Source organism: Myotis lucifugus, unplaced genomic scaffold, assembly GCF_000147115.1.
Source record: "Myotis lucifugus unplaced genomic scaffold, Myoluc2.0 scaffold_1, whole genome shotgun sequence".
In the NCBI taxonomy this organism is placed as follows: Eukaryota; Metazoa; Chordata; class Mammalia; order Chiroptera; family Vespertilionidae; genus Myotis; species Myotis lucifugus.
Genome location: NW_005871049.1, coordinates 6,699,688 through 6,723,085, shown reverse-complemented (window position 1 = coordinate 6,723,085; position 23,398 = coordinate 6,699,688). Strand labels below are relative to the sequence as shown.

Below are 23,398 nucleotides of genomic sequence, written 5' to 3'. Positions count from 1 at the left end.
CCTCCAAGCCTGCCACTCAGGATGAGGCAGGTGAATGCAAACTCCTGAAGAGGAAAAAGAGCAGGAGACAAGGAGAGCCCAGCCCAGGGAGGTCGGGACGAGTCTCCACACCCACGAGGGACCCTGGCCCGATGCTTCCGGGGCAGTGGAAGTGGCACTAGGCCACATGCGCCCTGCCTGGTGGAGCTGGCTGCTCCCAGCGGCCCCTGGCTCTGGCTGTGGTGGCAGAGAACCACGAGGGGCCCGACCCCCCGGGTCAGGAGTCACCTGGAGGCCAGGCGTCGTGGCTGTGCCTCCCTCCCTGAGGAGTCTCCCGCTGGCCCCAGCATCGGGGCTACAATCTGCAGCTTAGAGGGCTGGCGGCCTAGCAGGAGGAGAGCAAATAAGGTCTCCCATCTGACCTCCCTGGGTGAACCCCTGGAAGAGGCTGCTAGTGGTGACGGAAGCCAGTCCCTTAAAAGCAACTGTGCCGTGTGAAGCCAAGTGACCTGGGCTCGCCAGGGCTGAGGGAGTGCCCCGGGCCAGCTGAAAAGCTTAATGACACGCGTTCAGCAGCCGAAATCCATGACCACGGAGGGCAGAGGATGGAGCTGGGGCTTTGCTCCCATCATTGCAGTATATAACAGGTCGTGACTCACTGCCACTCAGGACTTCTCCCGTTATTATACAGTCTCTTACCCACAAGTACGGAAAATCCAGCTCCCTTCACCATTCCCTCCTCACCAACACTTACACCAAAGAAGAGAAATCTGTAATTTTACCTATAAATAACCTCAATTCCCAGGAACGTATGAAATCGGCAGGACACACACACACACACACACACACACACACACACCTGGCCACCACCATCAGAGCATGGAGGAGGGCTCCTCCCGTTAGCGCGAAGCCCAGGGGTGGGAATGGGCTCGGATGCCGGAGACACGGTCTGGGTTTGGCTCGCACTACACTTAACCCAGGCGCTCGGCCGCCAGGAGGAAGGCGCTGCAGCGGAATATTTACACAGGACTTTGTAAAGGCGCCAAACAGCCTTCCTTTGGGTTTTCCGATTCAGGTTGACTCAGCAAACAGATGTTACAGAACCATAAACCACAGCCTCCACAGCTGCAGACATTCCAGGGAGGAATTCTTTAATAACATCAGCCCATTCTGTGCAGATATGAAAAATCACCAGCCTTCCTTGGCCTCTTCTCTTTCAAATGAATGTTCTGGGAAAAGAGGTCAACGGCCACAAAAATCGTCTGATTGTCTTTCTTCAAAAGAGAAACAGAGACCCTGTTCGCCCATCTGCTGTGAGGACCAGGACGGGTGCTGGGGAAGGCAGAGACTCGGCCTCCCGGGGACTCACGGCAGGTAACTGGGAAGGAAAGGATTTCCACCTTCCTGGGTTTGAACGCTTGTTCCTGCAAGTGTTCACACACACACACACACACACACACACGCACACGCACACGCGCACACACACACGCACACCTCTAACGCGTTCTTTTTAAATTCAAGGCTCTTGCCATGTGTTCATTTTAAGCAGATTCTATTCGAATACAAAACTCTGCACTGCTTTCAAGGTCCGCAACCCGAACCCACCAGCTGTCTCGGGCCTCACCCTCTGAACACTTCTGTTCCACTCTGGATTCTCGAACACCAGTATATAATGAGAAACTTTTAAAACCACCAACCAGTCAGTGGGTACCTTAACGAAAGAAATATTTATCGGCCATATACAAATCGGTTTTGCCAAATGAGGTCATTTTCTTAAAACCCATGACTGGCAGCTGGACCGAGCTCCTGGAGTATGCGCCTGCTCAGAGTGTGACGGGGACCGAGAGGGAGGCCGAGGAGGAGCCGTGGCCCTGAGCTGGCACCTGGCCTTCCGGGCCACCGTCAGCGACATGCGGCGTTTGCAGACGTGGGGACAGCACTGCAGGCCTCGAGTCATGACTATCTGGAGATGCCAATAACGTGAGGCCCAGAAGTTAACTTCAAGTAGTTTTAGACAACATGAAAAAGGACAGCATGCCTGTTTATTCTCTCCTTAACTCTATCTACCTGAAGATTTTCTACACTTGTCTGTGGGTGGACAAAGAAGAAGCAGGCAAGGTTTACATAACAGCTACAGTGCGCGCACACGGTGCACGGAGAACCAGACAGCCAGGCTGTGTTCGGCGCAGCACCTCGTGGTGTCCCTCAGCCAGCTGTGCCAGGCTGCTGCCACGTTCCACCTGAGACATGACACCCTGCACACCCGGGAAACCAGCAGTGTCAGGGCAGCCGGAGGGGGGTCACCTGCTCAGCCCGCAAACAGGTAAGAGGGTGGCCCACCTCCAGTGTCCAGGCTGGCTCTTCCCCGGAGGCGTCTGCCAGGCTGGGAGCAGGGAGGGTGCCACCGGACAAACTGACCGTCCTCGCAGCTCATACGGAGCCCGAGTGGCCCTGTGAAGGCCAAGCTGGCATTCTGCTTACACAGAACACAATCTACCCACAACACAGGATCAGACCACGCTGGAGCCAGTCCTAGCCTCCCCATAAGAGCGTGAGGCCCCCATCCTGCTTCCTGAATTCACCTTCAATCTCCAGAGTTCACAGACACCCTCCCCCCCAATCCTGCTCCCTGCGTCATAGGGAAGAAAATGAAGCCGCTGGGACTAGGCCATACCTGTATGGAGGCCCCAAACTTCTCGTTGCAGAGGCTGCACACCAGCGCCCACCGACTGCTGGGGATGTGAGACACCTTCGTGATGGGCTCCATCTTCTCGGGGCTGCCAATGCTCACCTAGGGCCCAAGAAACAGTGAGAGTGCGCCCGAGGCCGTGAGACCGACCCAGGCTGAACACGGGTGGCAGAAACTGGAAGATATGCTACCTCCCGTGCCCTCCCACCAGACAGGGGCAAGGGGCACTCGGCCTCCTAGGAGGGGCACACCCCTAACTTCCACGCATCAGCACAGCTCAGGGGACAGTTCGGGGACAGGAGAGCCCAGAGCCCAGGGTCCATTCCCTCCACCCTGAGCGTCTGGGAGTCATGTGACGCAGACGTGCCGGGTCCCAGAACACTCAGATAACCGAGCCTGCACTTCTCACCTGAGCCTGAGGCGCCACCTGCAGCGGTCAGGGCTGAAGGTGGAGCACGTCTACACAGACTGACTTTAGTGTCTGTCTCGCTAAAGAAAACCATCTTCTTCAAACCAGAAAGGTTACTACACAGTGGAAAACTACCAAGACACACAGCTCTCCTTGGCACAGGGCCTGGGTCACTGAATCGGGTCCCTGTGAATAGCAAACCACGAGGCCCGGCGCTACCGGGACCCGAGGCATGAAGCCGCAACCCCAACCGTCCCCAGATAATTTTCCTCAGGAGGGAAATGCACCAAGAATCACACACCAAAAACGCTGAAATTTGAATCGAAAATGATATTCTCCACAGTGAACCATGCAAATTAAATTAGTCAAGGTCTGGGACTGGAAATAAATTACACCAGACCTGAAATTAAAAAGGTTGAGGCTAGGGGAGAATTCCAATAAAAATCACAGAAATGTGACCCAGAGCAGTGGCTCCTAACCATGGTGGCGTCCCGTGGACCGTCGCCAGGCGCAGTCCTGGGGGAAGGGCTCGGCGCCCAGGCCACAGCCAGGAAGCTACAGGTCTGCTCCTGGGGCCCGTGTCCCAGTGGGAGGTTAGCCGTGATGGACAACTGAATCGAAGCCTGAACACCATCCTACGCACTGCTGCCTGGTTAATATTTCCACAAGTTTGCACCCCCCGGCTAGAGGGAGGTGCGCTGGAGATTCAGGGCGGGGGGGACGGGCAGCACTTAAAAGGTGTCCTTTTCCTCATCAGCTACAACGTGGCCCATTTGTGACCGGCTCCCTCCTCCGCCCCAGCTAAAAGCCGGAACCCCCTGTAAGACCACACGTACCTCGGGGATCCACAGAGCACAGCTGACGTGGACCCACTTGGTCCCGCTGCGGGTGGGCTTCATGGCTCCGCCTTTCTTGGGGCACAGCAAGCACTTGGGCTGCACCCCCAGGGCACACGTCCGGCACAGCCAGCTGCCCTCAGGGACCTTGAGGATTCCATAGCAGGCCTGTACGGCACAGCGCCCCGAGGAAAAGAGAAAAGAGAGAAAGTAAAGGATTCATTTTTCCCGTTATATCTATTACTTTTAAAACACCCAGAAGGGCCCTAACCGGTTTGGCTCAGTGGATAGAGCATCAGCGTGCGGACTCAAGGGTCCCAGGTTCAATTCCGGTCAAGGGCATGTACCTTGGTTGCGGGCACATCCTCAGTGGGGAGTGTGCAGGAGGCAGCTAATTGATGTTTCTCTCTCATCGATGTTTCTAACTCTCTATCCCTCTCCCTTCCTCTCTGTAAAAAAATCAATAAAATAAAAAAAATTAAAATAAAACACCCAGAAGGATTTTAACAGGACAAGCGGCAAAACAGAAGCACTCCTGTGCCCACCTCACAGGGACCCTCGCCCTTGAGGTAAAAGGCAGCGGGAGGTGCGTGACGTCTGTGGGTACAGTATGACTTGCTCACCACCAGGTGATTGTGAACACTCCCCGAGGACAGAAAGGTCTGCAAAGAGTCTGCTCTGCTGTGTGGCTAGGGACACCACGGGCCGCCCAACTTTCAACACTGAGCCTCGGGTCCTCAAGGCAGGGCTCGGGGTTAAGGAGGGGAAGCTGCCCCCCGCTTCCTGGTGGGGGTGGGATTCAAAGGGAGAAAACACAGGGCAACCGAGAGCCTCCCACAGCTAAGAAACGCGATGGCAACCACACACCAGCTAAGGAGCATCCTCGTTCCCAGGCTCCAACGCTGCCAACCGGATCCCAACACTCTCCCGGGTGAACCCCCAGGCCCAGAAAGGGGCGACTTTCTAGACCGAGAGGATTTGATCCTTTTAATTGATACTTAGAGCAAAACCTGTTCTGCACGAGAAGGCCAAACTGCAGAAATCAAGCTTTTACAAGCAAAGTCGCTATGATGGCTCAAAGCACGAAAAGGCAACGTGTTCAGTAAGTGAGGAAACGAAACCATGATGGTAGCAGGTTCAGAGCCTTCTAAACACCAACTGCGAGCCGCTGTCCTCAGATGAACTGCGAGTCAGGAAGTCGGGAGACAGGCACGGGCTCCAGCCCTCCAGACAGGAAAGCAGCCCAGTGCCGTCTGAGAGCGCAGGACGCAGAAAGGAAACCGCAGGGATGAGAGCGGGCGGAGTGAGCAGCCAGGCAGAGCTCAGGGCGCGATGTCAGCGCCGTGAATGAGCCACTGTCAACACAGACGGACGGGAAACAACTTTAAATAGAGCTAAATGACTCTAGTATGGTTTCAACACCCCAAGGTTTCTGTCAGGCATCCTAGAGACAGTCACAATTGAAAAGATCATTTTTTTTTTTTACTAGAAAAGCAAGTCTAAACAAAATTAAAAGATTAAATAAAATATGCCTCTAAGTCAAGCCCTGGAGAACATCTCAAAAGAAAAATGAACCACAAGGAAATGCTAAGGAAAGACACAATGTGGTTATGGCAGGAGGAACAAGACCAGGCAGAGGGGTCGCTGGGGGCCCGGACACCCCAACTTCCAGCTCCAATGGCCACTAACCCACAGGGCCCCTGAGCAGCCCCCTGACATCAGTTACTATTTATGAAACAGGGGGTTTGAGAGCTTCCACGCAGAACCCTTTTTTTCAAACAAACTGTTTCTCAGGGGCAAAATAAGAGAAAAAAAAAACTCTGAAAAGTCATCCAAGTTAACAGCACCAGCAACAAAAAACAACTGTGGTAGTCACGGTGTCACAATCTGTCTCAGTGAAACCCTGCAGGGATTCTCCATCATCCCAAGGACGCGTCCTCGACAACGGGAAACCCAGGCTGCGAGGCGGGCTCCAGTGACTGCAGCGAGAGGCTGTGTGTCGCTCTCTCAGGACGAGCGGGGCGGGACCACGGCAGCGAGGTCTCCAGGCAGAGGGGAGGCCAAGAGGCAGGCACATCGTACAGAAAACGATAATCCAACAAAGTCCCAGAGCAAACCTGACTCTTCTCCCACGAAGGTCGCCGAGCAACCTCCACACACGTCTAAGTGAGTTGATGTCGGCATAAACAGGTGAATTCACAGGAAGGACCTCAGGGCCGTCTTTTAAATCCTAACAGTGACTGTGAACGTGAGTCCCCACAGAAATTCGAGTCGCTTCATTATTGCGTTAAAAATAAACGAGAGGTGAGAAAGACGGAGACTGTCCCAGTGTCACCCTTACTGACGCCTGCGGATTGCTTTTCACAGAGGCGGCGAGCCACCACCAAACCCTACTGGGGTCAATCAGGGAGGACAGGAAATCCATTTCCAGAAAAGGGAACTCCTTCCTCTTCTGAACAGCTCAGTGTACACACTAACACATTTGCAAGAGTCATGGGTTAAACTGTATCCCAAAAGGAGATGTCACAGTCCTGACCCAGTACCTCGGAATGCAGCCTTATGTGGAAACAGGGTCCCTGCAGATGTGGTCAGTTAGGATGAGGTCACCCTGGGGGAGGGTGGGCCTCGAATTCCATGGGACAGGGAACCCTATAAGAAGATGTCAGGTGTGAAGACACCCACAGGAGGGCACCATATGGCGAAGGCAGACACAGCTGTGCAACTGCACGTCCAGGAGCACCGACGACGGCCAGCAAACCACACGACACTGGGAGAGGGGGAGAGGCGGGAAGGATCCTCGCGTGATGGGCCCCGCCCGCACCCTGCTTTCATACTTCTAGTCTCCAGAACAGCAAGACAGGCTTCTGTTTTTAAGCCACGCAGTTTGTGGCACTTCGTCATGGCAGTCGGAGGAAACCAATCCAGCTAACTAACCACCTTTTCAAGGTTTCTCAGTGTTCTTAATACCTGAACTCAGGTGCTGGCGCCGGGCAGAGGGGTGCATATACTCTTTTTAAGTAAACCTGACTTCCATGGGCAGGACTAAGAACATGTAAAGGAGAGTCTCACCAAGGAGTCTATGCTTCTGGTTGTAAAAGTATCGAGAAATACTTCAAACACTGAGAACCGCTGAGGGACAGTGAGATGTCGGGACCCATTTCTTAACTCCCTCGGGGCAGCAGGAGAACAGCCCCGTCTGGAGGGAGACCCGGCCTCTCTGGGTGCCCTGGTGGCAGACGGGCTCAGGCCCGTGCTTCCGTCTGGGCCTCGCTGCCCACATACCTGGTGCACGCAGATGTTGCATTTGTCACAGAACACCATCTCGTTGCCGTCCTCACCGTCGGGCGACTGGCAGACGTCACACACGACGTCCTCGTCGTACTCGATGCCCAGGCCCTCTTCCGTCTCGATGGCGTGGTTCATGTTGTCGGAGCAGCGCTGCTCAAACTCCTCCAGGACCCTCTCCATGGTGCCCTCGTCCAGCTCCGGCATGCCTGGGGGCGCAGAGCTCGCCTCAGTAACCCCCGGCCACAGGCATCGCCAGGCATCCGTGTGTTTACATGTGTGAGTGATATTATAAGTAAATCCATCCTGAGCGTCCCACACATTTTCCGCTGCATGCCCTCAGACCCTTCCACGGGAGACGCCGTGTTTTAAGTACAAAACACAAGATAAACCCCAAAAGGGACCGAGGATGTGAACTGCACTGTCGTTCAATTGCCCTTGCATTACAGTGTTATACATAAACGTCATGGGGGTGACCTGACCCCGGGCTGTGGCTTGGGTGTTTGTTTGAGAGCTTTCCTCACTTACTACTTGTGACGGTGCCCTGACAAGATTCCCCCGTGAGCACTGGATGCTTTTACCCGGTTCATCCCTCTTCACCCTCCGAACTGACTACATTGAGAGGCACAGTTAATCAGACACATGAGAGGCCAAAACACAAGGACTGTCGGAAGCCTAGGAGACAGCTCATTGTGAATCAAATAAGCTGCATTCTGAGGCAAGAAGGATCAAAAATCCATCTCCAGTGGTTCTCGTGGTTATAGCCAGCGGTGGGATGAGACTTCTATTTTCTTCCACGTGTGGATATAGTCCAAACTCCCTACAATGAAGATACTCATGCAGACAGAAAAAAAGAGGCTGCAAATACTCTCCAGACAGAACACCGAAGTGGCAAGAAACAACAGAAATGTCATTAGAGCCAACATCGACTTCTGTGCGCTATCAAAAGTTTAAAACCACCAAATTAACACTCCTTGGGTTTTTAAAAAAATCTGAGAACCGCCACAATAGAGCTGACAGTGTGATAAGCCCTAAACACTTATTCAAAAAAGCAGCACCAGCCATCGCAAACCCTGGTTAACTCTGAGACAGCCTCTGCGTGGCCAGGTGTTCCTAGTCTGTAGTTTTAAAAACACCACTGGTCTTGAAAACAAATCCTATGCCCTGTAATTAATTCTTACCATTAAAAAGACCAATAACAGCACGTGTCCAGTTTATGTTACACAGCTGCCTACGTACTGGGCACTTCCTTCCGACTGAGGAGTCAGCCCAGGACTCATCACTAAACCACCTCAAAGGCACCAGTGGCTCTGGCTGTACCCTGTGCCTAACACAGGCCACTGGTCAGTCAAGCGCACCTGGTCTCTACAAAACTGCTATAAAGCAGGCCGTAGGTGGATGAAGCTGAGGCAGCATTCACCTCCAAGAGAGCTCTGAGAAGACTGTGAAGTCTAGTCTGCAAAATGCACTGAGCTCAGACTAGACTTCACAGTCTTGCTCATCAGGTCGCCTCGAGAGACCCTCAGCAATCAGAAGTACGGAGGGAAACCCGCATGCCACCCGGTCTCCACCTGGAGATGCAGTGAGTGTGGCACAGAAACGCCGCCCTCCTCACGCAGAAAACGAGCAAACTCAGGGAAAAGAGACGGCTGAGCAGGGCTGGGCACCAGGGAGGGGCGGGGCTCCTGGAAGGGCGGGGCTCCGGAGAGGACAGATCGCTGGGGAAAGAGGAGGCAGGAACTCCAGCTAAGGAGCAGGACCTGGTGAGGAGGCATTGCTGTGGGGTCGGGAAGGGAGCCGGGCTGGAGTGGACTCAGAGGCGGGGGCAGCGATCTGAACTGCACCACTGGGAAAGGAGTGCCGGCCCTCTGTGGTCCAGGGACAGTCACTTAGTGTCTCTGGCTTCCGTGCTCGTGAGGTACATACGATCAGGGCAGGGTGGGAACCCTGCCTCCACGGCCAGTGGGAAGGCCCCTCACTAGCCCGGTCCCTGAGTCCATCTCAACGGACAGCGCTCGTTACAAACAATAGCACGGGCCTCACCCATCTCCTTGAACTCCTCGTTGGTCAGCTCCAGCCATGCCGCGTCCATGTCATTGAGGTCGTACCGACACACGCCATCGGCCAGCGCACGGATGTCCACGTAGCCCAGCTCCGGGGGCTCGGAGCCTGAAGAGACGATGTATTTCTTGGGCCTGATGAACATGAGTGACTTCTCTTCCGACACGACCCTAGTTAACAGCAAACACGAGGCAGCCGGGTCATCCTTTCTGCCACAGACCAGCCAGGCTGTGCAAAGGCCCCAGGGGAGTCTCCACCGCCACCCAAAACCCAGGTCATCGCCAGACTGACATGCTTAAAGTCCTGCCGTCACTGCTAATAACACTAAGGAGTCCTTAACACACCCAAATGGAAAGAGATCCAAGTGCAAACCCTGCAGAAGTCTTCAAAACCAGCTCCTTCCATTCGGCTTCCCCAACACCCGTTCCGCCCCCCGCCCCCCCACAGCGGCAGGTGCTGTGGCCGCTTAGGTGCCCAGCGTTGCCCATTCGAGCCCTTTCCTCCAACCAGAACCACCCAGGCTGCTGGACGCCAAGCACTGGGTTCTCGAGAACATCGAGGAGCAAGAGCAGCCACAGCTGATGCTGGGGAACCACGGGGAGAAACGCCCTCTGTCTGACCTTAAAAATAAACCAGACCTCAGCCATTACTCAGCGGTCCAGGAACCAGAGTGAGCCCAGCCGGGGCCTCTCCCAACATCCCAGGGCAAGGACCCGCGCTCCCTCTCCTTCTTCCCCTACCCTCTGCCCCCACCTAACACCTGAAGCAGCCTCATCCACCATGCCCCCCTCGAAGGCTGCGATGGCACGTGACACTATGAGACCACCCCGACGGGGAGTCCACACAGCCCTCCACATCTCTGTTTAGCAGTTTGCGTGAACATCAAGTTGTCCAAAACTTTGAAGGTGTCAAAGTTTTGTCATCACCTTTATCATTACAAAAGTGATTTTATCTACAGGACACTGAGATGGGCTAACTGGACAGTTATTTCTCCTCCTCAACCAAGAGCAGGCTTTTGTTCAGCTGAAAATGTCCATAGGCTGTGTTATGGGCTCCCAAATGTAATGAGCAAATTGGTGAAAAACTCCCAGCTTGGGATTGCCGGGCTGGTGTCGTGCCCCAGGTGTGCACTCTAAGGCAAACACATTGCTCATCCCCAGAGCCCAGTGACGGGCCCGCCCACAGGCCAGGAGTCCAGCCTATGGAGGCCGCCCCACCCATCATCTCATCTAATCCCTTTCCTCCAACCAGAACCACCCAGCATCTAAACCTGCAGATCTAGGGGGACATTTGTCGCAGAGATCCCGAAGAGCAATAATCAAACTCGATCATCTCCAGTGCCTAGAGAGACACAGAGTGGGCGAGGGTTAGGGTTAGGGTTAGGGTTAGGGTTAGGCGAGCTCCGTCCACACTCGGGGATGGTGAGGATGCAACAGCAGAGAAGCCCGGCGCCAGCTGAGCACAGGGCACTCCCTCCTCTCTCCCCGCCAGCAGCCCAGGGTCGGGGGGAGCTGGATGGGAGGACAAGAGCAAACCGGCTGCAGCTTCTAGCTAAGCTGAGTCACTGAGGACCCGACCCTCAGGGGGGAAAGTGGTCTGTAAGTCAATCGAGACAGAGCCCCACAAGAAGAACTGGGCAAAGTCAATCCATAGGAGAGCTCACCTAATCCATTCATCTCCTCAAACTCCCCTCCACATACCTAGCCTGGCTACCCCACCTGTCCTCCTCCAAAGGGGGAGTGGCCACCATGGGACCAGGAAGCCACCTTTCCCCGGGGCCCAGCAGAGCTGCTTTGCAGCGTGAATGTGACCAAGGGTGGGGATGCAAGTGCAGGCAGAGGGACAGCGGCGGGGGGGGGGGGTGCAAACATCCAAACCCCCAGCCAGTCCTCCAAGTCACTGTCCTGTGGACCTGACGTGTTCCTACGGCCACGGGGACCCCAGTGCTGAGGACACACTGCCCTTCTCGGCACCTGGCTGAGGGGCAGACAGGCCCCACGGGGGAGGCAGAGCTGTTCTCCTCGGGGCACGTCTACCTGGCCACAGGCTGAGGGATGGTCCCAGGGCTGACTGGCACCTGCACCCCCTTCTCCCACTCCTGTCTCCAGGGATCTGCCAACACGTAGTACTCATCGGGGTTCAGCTGGTAGGAGTCATGTAGCTTCATGGCGGTGATCAGGTCTGTCCTAAACACCTGGAGAGGGAGAGACAGGGTCACGGACATTTGATATTTGCTTTCTTATTCAGAGCACTGGCAGCTGCAGGGTAACCATGGAGCTGCCAGTGTAACAAGGTCACTGGATCAACAGAGAACCAGTCTGGCCTGTGACAGGAAGCCCTGAGCCTGCCACACCCTGGCTTCAGGCTCGGTGGCTCCACGTCCACACAGCAGCTGCAATAGCATCAGCAAAGCAGCTTCCCCGAACTCTCAGTTCACGGAGCGCTGCTGAAACCGTGGGCGGGACCCCTGCAGGGAGGCGTGCTCTTGATGGTATTTAAGAAACAAAGCTCCACTGGCCGTGTAGCAACTTCAAACCCAAACCCGGAACCCGGAACCACCAGGGCCTCCCCTTCTGCACTCCACCTCGCCAGCCCCACCTCAGGCCCCAGGGTATATAGCGAGGTGTCTGGGAGGTCAGGTCCCAGCTGGCTCTTGCCAGGCAAAGAGTAGGCTGGGACAGAAGCAGTGACAGGCCTGGGAGTCTGGTCCGAGAACGGGCCTTACAGCACGTGCCCACTTGCACACCTTTCCCGGCACAACTGCTACAAGGGAGGCGCTGTTTGTGCAGAATGGGGAGGAGGCAGGAGAGGGAGAGAGGGAAAGAAGACAAGCAAGGTACTGCCCTCTCCTCTCCCTGCCAGAAACAGACTCACAAGTCTCAAAAGGACTCTCAGCCAAGACAGCTCCTCCAGCTTGTGTCAGGGCCCTGAGGGGACACACAAAGGCGTCCTGCAGGCCTGCTGCCCTGGCGGGGCCGGAGCCGGCACCGTCTCCTCGTCCACGCCTGTCTCTGGGCGACAGCGCTGACCCTGGCACCAGAGCCGCACTTGGCAGGGAGCGAGCCTGCATCTGAAGGCCACGCTCTCTGTTTACACAAGTCACAATGCTGAGCTCGCTCCCCCTGAGAAGGACAGGGGGTTCTTTCTTGTGCTGCGGAGCACAGCTCACATTCTCTCCCGGCTAATAGGGCCATGTTTGTTTTTCCTGGTGGCTTTTCAAGCTGGTGATGACTTTAATACACTTCTCCAGAGCAGTGTCTGAGCTTTCCCCAGCACGCCCCTCCCCGCTCCCAGCGCCCAGGAACAGAGAGAACCTCGCAGTCCCCACAAAAGCACAGGAAGATCGGCACTGATCCGAAAGCAGGTACCCGGCCAGGCCAGGGCCTCCCCGCCCCAAAGAAAAAGTCCTTTAAAACAAAAGTCTAGGTCCACAGCTTCAGGAAGAAAATCAGACTAAAAACACATTCCAACTGTCTTGCAAGTGAAAAAAATCAGGCGTTTTCCAAAGAAGGAGACTCAAACTGCAGTAACGAGAAATGACAGCCACCACTCCAGGGATGCTCAAGAACCAAAACAGGTGCCCCCAAATGGACACCCGGGTCCCTGGCAGAATTCAATGCTAGTGCTTTAGTATAAAGGTGTTTGAAGTCAGAGGAATCTTAGAAAAAATCTGGAAAGAAAACATGGGTCAGGGATAAGGAGGAGTCCAGGTGTCCCGGGGCGGGGGGAGGGGGGAGGGGGGAGGTAGGGGGGGAAGGGGAAGGTAGTGAGGAGGCAGGGATGGAGGCACTGATGTCCCCCTGGCCCCGAATTCCTGCCCTGAATCACAGGAGCACATAAGAAAGACAGCAGGGTGTGAACGCAGCACGGGGAGTTAAAGAAAAAAGGAGCAGCAGACCTGGCCGCTCCAGGGCCACCAAAAGGGAAGCGGGCAGTGCGGGCTCCGGGGACAGAGCCTGGAATGGTCCGGGGCGGTAAAACCACCACCTTCCCCAACGCTTACGTGTCTAAAGGATGCGTGCTCCTTACTTCCTCTTAGAGAAGGAGTCTCTGCTACACTCCAACACAGCACCCCGCACGCCCCATTCAGCAGAGAAACAGGCGTGCTGCAGGTGAGGCTGCAGGTGAGGCCGTGGGCGAGGCCGTCTGTGAGGTCACCCCGCCAAGAGGCAGCACCACACCAAGGGGCAGAACCAAAGACTGCCTTTCCTACAACCTGCTCACTTGAACTACAGTGCCTTTTCTCCCGCGATGTCAGTGCTCGGAGCCCAGCAGAGGTGTTCAGAGGAAACACCTCAGGGTTGGTAGGAGCCCCCAGTCAACAAAAGCCAGCAGAGAGACGCACCAAAAAACAATCTTAAATAGAATGACAGATGACAGCTAGAGAGAGAACAAAATGGGGAGCAGGGGAGACATTAAGATGAGAAACAAAATGGAAAAGGGAAAAGCCTTAAGCGTAATCCCCAAAACAGAATTCCCAGAATTATATTGTTGTTGCCAAGTAAGCCACAAATTTATGGCTAAAACTAACTTGAGGCTGGCAGTGACTGGCAGCAGCCGAACTCGCGCATGTCCTGGCCAGAGGAAAAGTTGTTGGGAGCCAGCAAACAGGGAACAGAAAAGGAAAAGAAGAATATAATTAATAAAAACAATAGCTAACAGTTACTGAGCACTTTTTTATGTGCTTTGTATGTGTTGACCTCTGTGTATTAACCCCTTAATCCTCATAATAGGCCCGAGGTAACCACCTACGCTATCTCCATCTTACAGGGTTGGAAACTGAGGCACAGAAAGGTTACGTAACTTGCCCGAGTTTCACAGACAGACATCAGTATCAGCCTCGGGCCTGTATGTCGTCACGTGTTCTCATGCGCACGTGTCTGACATACGTCACGCCAGCATTGGGGAAATACCTCGGAAGGCTTCCGATCTTCATGTCTGGAGCAGGAACCTCTCCTGTGCTGGGACCGGGAATTCTGAGACCAAGTGGTGGACAGGCCTAAAGACACAAATAGCCACAGAGGAACAATTAAAAGTGCAGAAATCACGGAGTGCTCAGTTTTCTTTAACCAAACTCAGCAAGGCTCACTTCCACACCCCGCATGAGACAGCCATGACGCTGGGCCACAGCACTGGATGCTCAGAGCCCCTCCTAACGCTCACCCGGGCGGGCCTCACGGGACCCCCAGCACAGCACACAGGAGGACACAGGCTCTGGGCCAGAAGCCTGCACGTCTGAGGTTAAGAGGGTCAAAGTCTCCCGATGCTAAATACAAACTGGAAAACATCTCACTGAGTTTTTAGGAAACTCTCTTAACTCGAAGATTAAGATCTTTATGCTAAATCCTAAGGCCAACCTCAAAACTCCTGGTGCCCCTCTCTGTGCTTCTCCGCTCGCCCAGGCCCAGGCCCTGCCCGGCTCGAGCAGGAGATGGTCAGACCTGCACCTCACACTCTCCTCCAGCCCCGGCTCCAGGTGCATGTTCACCTCAAATGAAGACATCGCCCCAGAGCTGTCAGCTCAGCGCTAAAAACTGGGCCCAACCTTTGACCCAAACCTGTCCTCCCCCGTCTATTCTTAACCTGGTATCACGTTTCTACTTGAAGTCAGAAATCTAAGTCACCCTAGACCAGTGGTTCTCAACCTTCTGGCCCTTTAAATGCAGTTCCTCATGTTGTGACCCAACCATAAAATTATTTTCGTTGCTACTTCAGAACTGTAATGTTGCTACTATTATGAATCGTAATGTAAATATCTGATATGCAGGATGGTCTTAGGCGACCCCTGTGAAAGGGTCGTTCGACCGCCAAAGGGGTCGCGACCCACAGGTTGAGAACCACTGCCCTAGGCCCTCCTCACTCAGGACAGGTCCAATCAATGGCAAAGTTGCATTAACTCACTGCCCATCGCCCCAGACTCCCGGGCGGCCCCCACTCGCACCACTGCCCATCACGTGTTGTGTAGACACTGGCTGCGGCCTCCTGTTTGTGGGTGCCCCACCTGCAATGTCTCACCTCCACCCTGAACACATATCTACCATTTCCCAGAAATTAACAACCACCTCCCCACCCCCCCCCACCCCACCCCCCGGCTTCAAAGCCAAAACCGGAGCGAACTGCCATCCTACTGTCACTCAAACTGGAAGCTCTTATCTCTACAGATTCCAGAGATAAGGGACAGAACCAAGTACGCAGGAGACCTTGGGGACACTAAGGGACAGAATCTGCACGTAAGCCTATCATCAGATTTGCGATGACGGAGACTGAAAGGGATCTATCGCCAAGCTTCCCTCTGGCACAACCCACACTCACCAGTTCTGAGGCCTGTAAATGGGCGACTGTTAAAACAGCAGAATCAGACCTCCTCCTACAGGTGGCCCCTGTAGCCGCACTCAGTAGAGCGTCTAGAAAACGCTTTTTTAAGAAATAGGGAATGTGAACTAGACTGTTTCACACCCACATGGAAAGAAATATTCTGGGTCACTGGGGTGAACCCAACTTACAGAGGTTCCAAATCCTGTCATCACTGGAAAAAGCAAAGACAGAAGCCAAGGCAGGAACCTGGAGAGGAAGGTGTGGGGGGCTCGTGCCTTTAGGAGGCCTCTCTCACCCTGGGGTCCTGCAGGCCCCTCGGCGGCTCAGGGCCTGGGGATCTCAGGAGGGAAAGGGAGGGTTATTAGGGCAGGAAGGCATGACCCTTCCCTCTGGGTGACTATGGAAGGGATATAATGAAAGGAACAATCCCAGAAATTTAACAAGGACCATCCATCCCACTGCTATACTGTAAATCTCACATGGGGCGGAGGGAGGCGAGTCCTTTCAGAGCTAAGCAGAAACCACACTCCTGTCATTGGTGGGTTGGGGACTTTGTTGCCATTGGTGGGTTGGGGACTTTGTTGCCTTTTCTTGGGCATCTGTCAGCATCCCTCCAGCGTCGTTTCCAAGGCCCCCCGGAGCCTGCAGCTTTGCTGGCATGGAACAACCAAAGCAGTGACGGTCACACAGAAACTGCTGCTTCTCTATCCTTGAGAAGTGGGTGTCTGCACCACACTTACTTTTTACAACAGAGAACCGAAGGCGCTGCAGACCTGGCACCTGATAGTAATACCACCCGAGAGAAACACCGGTCCACCCAGCAGCGGTCCATTCCTCTTCCTTTTAATGGGCACGATGCATAGGACGGGAGAGAAGTACAAGTTAATCCTATTAAACCCACTTTATACAAAGTGAGGCGGGGGGGGGGCAGGGGGGGGCGTTTCCATTATCACTGATGTGAGAAATGTTCTTACCCTAATTATAAAGGCCAAAACCCAGAAACTACCCACACATGCGCCAACAGACGGCATGGATTCACAAAGGTGGTATATCCATACAGCGGAACACTACCCTGCACCAAGAAAGGCGCTTCTGAGGCAGGCCGTGTGGAAGATGCTGGAATAACTACTTCGAGTGAAGGAAACCAGACAGTCTGTAGCGTATTACTCCACTTACAGAAAACTCTGAAAAACATACACGAATCTCCAGCGACAGAAAGTAGATCCTCTGATGAGGGGAAAGGTGGGAGGGAAGGATTTCCTTGAGTTTTATGGCTGTAAACATGCCAGAACTTATCAGAGTATCCACTTTTAAGGTGGGCAGGAGATACCTGATGGTTTTCTATCATCCACTAACAACAAAGAAAAAGAAAATGCTCCGTTTTACTTGGCACAGGTGGCTCGCGTAAAGCCGAGACTTTGCAGCCCATCCAGATGGGAATGTGGGACGGGACCGGCGGACCCTCCCACGTCAGCGGCGGGTCCAGCTGCAGGTCTCTGTTGCAGGTGGTCTCATCCTCCTGATCTCCTTGACACAGCTTATCAGAGTATCCACTTTTAAGGTGGGCAGGAGATACCTGATGGTTTTCTATCATCCACTAACAACAAAGAAAAAGAAAATGCTCCGTTTTACTTGGCACAGGTGGCTCGCGTAAAGCCGAGACTTTGCAGCCCATCCAGATGGGAACCCAGTCAGGGTCGTGCAGGAGGCAGCCAATCAATGATTCTCTCTCATCATTGATGTTTCTATCTCTCTCTCCTTCTTCCTTTCTCTCTGAAATCAATAAAAAAGAAATATATTTAAAAAAAAAAAAAGAATGTGGTGTCATTGTTCAGGACTGTCATACTCGGCGAGAACCATCCCTGTCACTTCAGAACTGGAGGCAGCAGGCACAGAGAACACGCTCCAGTTTTGTCTATTGGAAGTGAGGTTTGAGCTCCAGGAAAATAAAGCAATGGTACATGTAAAGGCAGCCTGGTGGGGCCACGGCCTCCGGATCAGAATGCAGCGACATCCACAGGTTCCCAGGAAGTCCACAGCGGAGACTCGAGCAAGTGTCCTGACGTCCCTGCCCAGTCCTCCCCCCTCAGCCAGGCTCTCTCTGGACGGTTCTCAGATGGTCAAGTAACTCCCAGAATATGGTCCAAACAAAAATAATTTGCATCCCTTTGTAATTGAAAAAAAGCTAGGTGACGCTGGATGGGAAAGAATTATGAAACCAGAAATGAGAGCATTTCAAACCCTGAAAGAACGGGGAGACAGACTTATCTCGGCAAACACCTGCCACTGGCCAGTTCTCAGAGGCCGCGCTGGGTGGGGCTGCGTTCTGCGTTGTTCTGAGTGCTAACGTTTAATGGCAGACTAAATTAAGAATGTGACAAGTAACATTTTGTTTTGTTTTTGTTTTGTTGTTTTGTTTTTTAAATACATTTTATTGATATATTTACAGAGAGGAAGGGAGAGAGATAGAGTCAGAAACATCAATGAGAGAGAAACATCGATCAGCTGCCTCCTGCACACTCCCCACTGGGGATGTGCACGCAACCAAGGTACATGCCCTTGACCGGAATCGAACCTGGGACCTTTCAGTCCGCAGGCCGACGCTCTATCCACTGAGCCAAACCAGTTAGGCAACATTTTGTTTTGTTTTCTTTCTGTTTTCAGGAGAGGAGCTGGGAACTCTAATCTGGTAATGATGTCTGTGACTATTTTATTGACCACACACAAGAGAGTGTCTGAAGTTAAGTCCACTCCGTGACAAATGTAAGCAACTTCAGAAATTCTTATGCTGTGAGAGTAACAATATTGCATATTAAATACTGTAAAGAATGAATGAAAAAATGTCTTGTTTTGTTTTAACATCCCCATCTTCCATTAAAAAGTTACAAAGGCTCGCAGGTGGCAATACCATGGGCACGGGTCCTGTGCGCACCAGCTTTCTGATAGTGCAAACGTGCTCCTTTGAAATATTAAAAATAGCCACACTGAGTTGCCCCAGATCTAAAATAAGGAAAAGCCTCAAGAGTAAATCTAGTACGTGTTGCACATGACTTTCACGCGTAGTAGCTCATGTGTGTTAAGCCTTCCAGGTTGTGCAGTGCATGCAAGGTTCAGAAATTAGAATGAATGGTGGCCTGGGTGTTCACACCACAAAATGCAAATGACAGAAGAACCTCGCCACGGACCCAGTGGTGCGTCTCCTGTGTCTCAGACCCTGCGTCTGGCACTAGAAAACAACATGCTGGTGTCTCCCGTCCTGTTAAACCGGCTTAACCAGGTAAGATGCTTAGGACCGGCCAGCATGACGTCCAGTGGCCGGCCAACATCAACTGCCAGCGGAGACCTGGGAGGGCCCGTGCGTTCCTCCCAGGGACGGCTAGCCTCGCCCTGTGCAAGTCAAGCAGAGCCATGGAAATTCCTATCGGAAAGTTAGCTGAGTTCATATAGTCACTGGCTATTCACTGTAACAGGATGATAGGAAGCAAGTCTCAGATACAGCCGCCGTTTCTACCAGGGGCTGACCCTATGCTTACCCCAGCTCTTCCTCCCCAGCAGAGCTCAGGTCCATGGTCCAAATCACTGCCAACTTCCAAAATACAGAAGCGTAACACACACATTCAAAGAACTGGCCCAGGCACGTTCCGACATACTTAGTGCACTGGGTTCTTCAACCAACTGGCACATGCGTTTGTTTCCCAGCCCCCAGCCCTCCTGCTGAGGTCCAAGTCCCAGGGCCACAGAGGTTAGTCCATGCCCAGGATCCTTTGTGCCAGTGGCTCCTTGAGCCCAAGCTGTTAACCTTTCCATCAATGTCAAAGCCAAACCACCAGTTGGGTCTGAAAAGGGGCAAAGCCACCTGTGGGCCTTGAGGAGACACAGGTACAGTGTACATCCTGCAGAACTCAAGCCAAAGTTCCCATTTCAGTGATTCCTACGCAACTCCTGGGTGTGTCACCCGATGCAACTCCTGTGGAAAAGGAGCAAATTAAAGGTACAGTCAAACAGGAGCAGAACGGAGACAGAGCAGAGAAACCACCGAAGACGTGTGTGGAGGTAACCAAGCACAGCCAGCCAAACAGAAAAGGAAGACAAGTTACCAAAAACTGGATGGGAATCCATCCAAGGCAGTGATACGGAGAGTATGCTTCATCCGCTAAAAATGATGGTGCCTTCACTGCTGCCGGTAAGCTGGAGAGCCCAGAAAAACAGCCCCCACATAACTTCACGCTTGCCAGCCGTCGGCCTGCATTACCAGCTGCAACAGTAGTTGGTGTGGATCTGACTCAGCAGCCGAGCTCAGCTGCAGAACTGCACTCGACAGGAGTGTGTCCCAGGGCGGCACCTGGTTCCAGACCCCCAGCCACACCCGGCTTTCCACAGGGAGGTGGACCCAGCCCTGAAACGGAGGACATCAGACCGAAAAAAGAAGCCTTGCTTCACAATTTTAGGAAAAACTTTGACCTATCAGCGCACCGCTGCTCTCTTTGTGGAAAATAAAAGAACCAATTTAACTTCCCTCTGGATCTTTGAGAGAGAGGCACATTTTAAAACAACCAAAACACCAAAAACACCACTTACACTTGGCTCCCTTCTCCTGGCCAAAGCCCCCACGTGTTTAAAAAACTGGCCAAATGAACAGTCTTCTTTCTGTTCTATTTAATTCTTGTCTTACTTTTACATGAAAAAAAATATAAGGATGCTGATCAGAGCTGTTAACCGGCCTGAGATAACCAGCAACACATGATTCCTGCCCAAGCAAGAACACGATGTCGCAATGAGCCTCTGCAGCTTTATTACCGGTGAAATGAGACCTCCTTTAGGTGCTGGAAATGCTGGAAATAGCTGGTGGGCCCCATCCGCACATTTGCAGAAACCCCTAAGGGCTGAGGATCCTCAGCAGGGAAGCAGGAAATGAAGGGCCTGTTTCCCTGCCACCCCTTGGCACCGTGTGCAACTTCAGAGGCTGGCAGGGCCACCCCGTCCCAGGAGCCCCGCAATTACAGGCGCAGCCTGAAAACACCGCAACGCCGCTCCATCCAAGAGGAGGGCTGGCCCCCCGGGGCACCTGGAGAGGCTCCGGCAGCTGGAGGAAGGCCCGCACTGGCACAGAAAATGCCCGTCCACTCCCCACGGTAAATACCACACTGCTGCTCCCTGACCCGGCTCCAGCCCCAGGCCGGCGGCGAGGCGTGGCTGTGGCTGGTGCTGCGGCCCCACGCTGACGTCAGCAGCTCCCTCTCCTCCACTTGGACACGCTCTGCACTGGGCTGGAGCTGCTGCCAGAATCGCGTCAGGGCTGCAGGCTGGAGAGCGGCCACTGCAGACCCAGCCCTTCTTGCAAGCAGGGCTTTCCAAGTGCCCGGATCTGCTGAGGGCCGGCTCGGGCCTGGGGACCTGACTGCAGCGGCAGACGGCACCTCACTTCACAAAAGGACGGGCGGCTCCAGTGCCTACGGGCCTCGAAGGAGCTGCCCTCGGGGAAGGTGGAGAGGGGTGGTTCCGTGGTGACGTGCACGTTTTCTAAGGCTGGGCGTGCCAGGGTGCTCACCACTACCACCAGGCACCGTAACTGCCCAACACTAGGCCTGGATGGACAGCACGGCTATGAGGCATCGATGCCTGCTCTACACCAAACCAGCTGTCTGACAAAGATGACCTGTCCACGTCTCGTCCTGCCCAGCCCTACTCTTGGATGGAGCGGCGTTGCCATGTTTACAGCTTGGTTGTCTCTCTAATTAACCCCCAGGACCCTCTAAACACCGACCTGAACCCTCTGGATATGAGCGCATTAGGAGGAGGAAGAACATAGCCTGTCACCAGAAGGGTGACTTTCGATGGACACACTTTTAGTGGGGACTGTGGCTGCTCTCCTCCTTCATTTTTAACCAGAGCTTGGGAAGGGTGGGAAGGGGTGCATGTTTAGGTGGAGCATGTGGTCCTCTATGGCTGTTATGGGCTGAATTGTGTCCCCCAGCATTCCTAGGTGGTGTTATGGGCTGAATTGTGTCCCCCAGCATTCCTAGGTGGAAGCCAGGCCCCCAGTGCCTCAGAATGGGGTGTATCTGGAGACGGGGCCTTTAAAGGGAGGATTAAGTTAAATGAGGTCTACGGGTGGACCCTGGTCCAAGCTCACTGGTGTCCTCGTAAGAAGAGAACACTGGGCACACGGACGCAGGGGAGCCGCGCACAGAAGGCCATGTGAGGACACGCGAGACGGCAGCCACCTGCACGCCAAGGAGAGAGGCCTCAGAGCGACAGTCAACCTGTCAACACCTCGATCTTGAATTTCTAGCCTCCGAACCGTGAGAAAATAATTCTGTTGTTTAAGCCCCGGCCTGAGCTGAGGCTCCTGCAGAGCGGACGGGGCCCGCCCAGAGCTGCACTATCCAATACGGTCATCACTAGTCACACGTGGCTTTTTAAATTTAAATTAATTGAAATTAAATAACATTTTAAAATTCACTTCCTCGGTTACACTGGATTAGAACATTTCCATCCTATTGGGCAGCTGGAGCCCAGGGGGGGGGGGGGGGAGCTAATTCTGGGGGAACATTCCAGAACCTCTGTGAGCCGGGCTCTGCCGGGGAGGAGCTGAGGCAGTGGTGGGGACAGAGGGAGCAGGACCTGCTGCCAGCGCCACCAGGACACTGACCCGGGGCTCGGCCTTCCACCCGGCACAGCCAGTGCGGAGCCCGTTCGGGAACCTTCCTCTGATGAACTGTGACCAAAAAGCAAGATGTTTAAAATTGCTGCAGGACTACAGTGTGTACTCCACAAGCATTTACTGAGCTCCTGTCCGTTCCGAGGACACTTTGATAGGCACCACAGGGGGCAGACAACATTCCCTACGCATGTTTTTGCCTCAAGGAGTGAAACGCCAAGCAGATATTAAACAGGCAGTGAGGGCCGCGAAGCTCAGACGGCCCCGTGAAGGCAGACAGGAGGCTGGACGCCTGCGCCCGGGCTCAGACCCTCAAGAGCTCTCCCGGAAAGAAAAGGAAAACCCTCTCTCCGGAGCCCCGCTCCTGGTCTCTTTCTCTCTCCCACTCACTCCTCCCTGTGCCAAACGGCAGCGTCCCCGCAGCCTGCCCCCAAGTCCCAACCCCTCAGCTGCTTCCTGATCTGGTCACCGCTTAACTTACTCGTGCCCCCAAACTCCGACCCCCCTCCCACAGCCACCAGCTCTACTTCCCACTGCTCCACGCCTGGACCAGAGTGCCAACCGAATCCCTTGTGTCTGAGATGCTTTTATGTACCCGGTCCCCTCCCTCCACGTTCCCTGTGGCTATCAGTGTAGCCCCCACGGCAGCAAAGCCCTGCTTTCTAATTTGCAGCTTTCAATCTACTGAAAACTGGGAGACCAGAAAACCAAAACGATCCTGTTCGCCTAAAAATTATTTCATCGTTCAGGACCTGCTCTACCTCCATCTCCTCCCCAGGCCTCCTGCCCTCCCAACCTCCATCTCCTCCCCGGGCCCCCTCCCCTCCCAACCTCCATCTCCTCCCCGGGCCCCCTCCCCTCCCAACCTCCATCTCCTCCCCAGGTCCCCTAGACCCCCCCAGATCCCCTTGGCCCCCCACTCCTGTGAACCGTGCCTGCATCCACCGTTTGCATGGGGCACCAGAGACACCTCTGCCACAGCCCAAGACGTCGTCTATCAGAGCTGGAGTTTACATACACCTGACTCGGAAAGCTGGCCCAATACCTCTGCCATCACACAGGAAAGCAAGCATTCTTCCTGGGTTGCCCGCCGGCTACTCTCTATCGCAACACACCCGCTATAAGACTGAAGATTCAGAAACAGAGCTACGCACTGAACTCTC

General features: G+C 54.0%; 1 protein-coding gene across 4 annotated transcripts in view; it reads right to left on the bottom strand.

Moving 5' to 3' along the window:
* The window catches only part of JADE1 (jade family PHD finger 1), a 49,080-nt gene that overhangs the window by 10,013 nt on the left and 15,669 nt on the right, over positions 1 to 23,398 (bottom strand). For all 4 annotated transcript variants that reach the window (XM_023754307.1, XM_023754311.1, XM_023754313.1 and 1 more), the window contains exons 3-8: positions 14,173 to 14,258; positions 11,296 to 11,453; positions 9,242 to 9,429; positions 7,196 to 7,407; positions 3,914 to 4,081; positions 2,654 to 2,770 (exon numbers count right to left, since the gene is read on the bottom strand). In XM_023754307.1, coding sequence (XP_023610075.1) covers positions 2,654 to 2,770; positions 3,914 to 4,081; positions 7,196 to 7,407; positions 9,242 to 9,429; positions 11,296 to 11,453; positions 14,173 to 14,258 — 929 coding nt within the window. The remainder of the gene's footprint in view (positions 1 to 2,653; positions 2,771 to 3,913; positions 4,082 to 7,195; positions 7,408 to 9,241; positions 9,430 to 11,295; positions 11,454 to 14,172; positions 14,259 to 23,398) is intronic.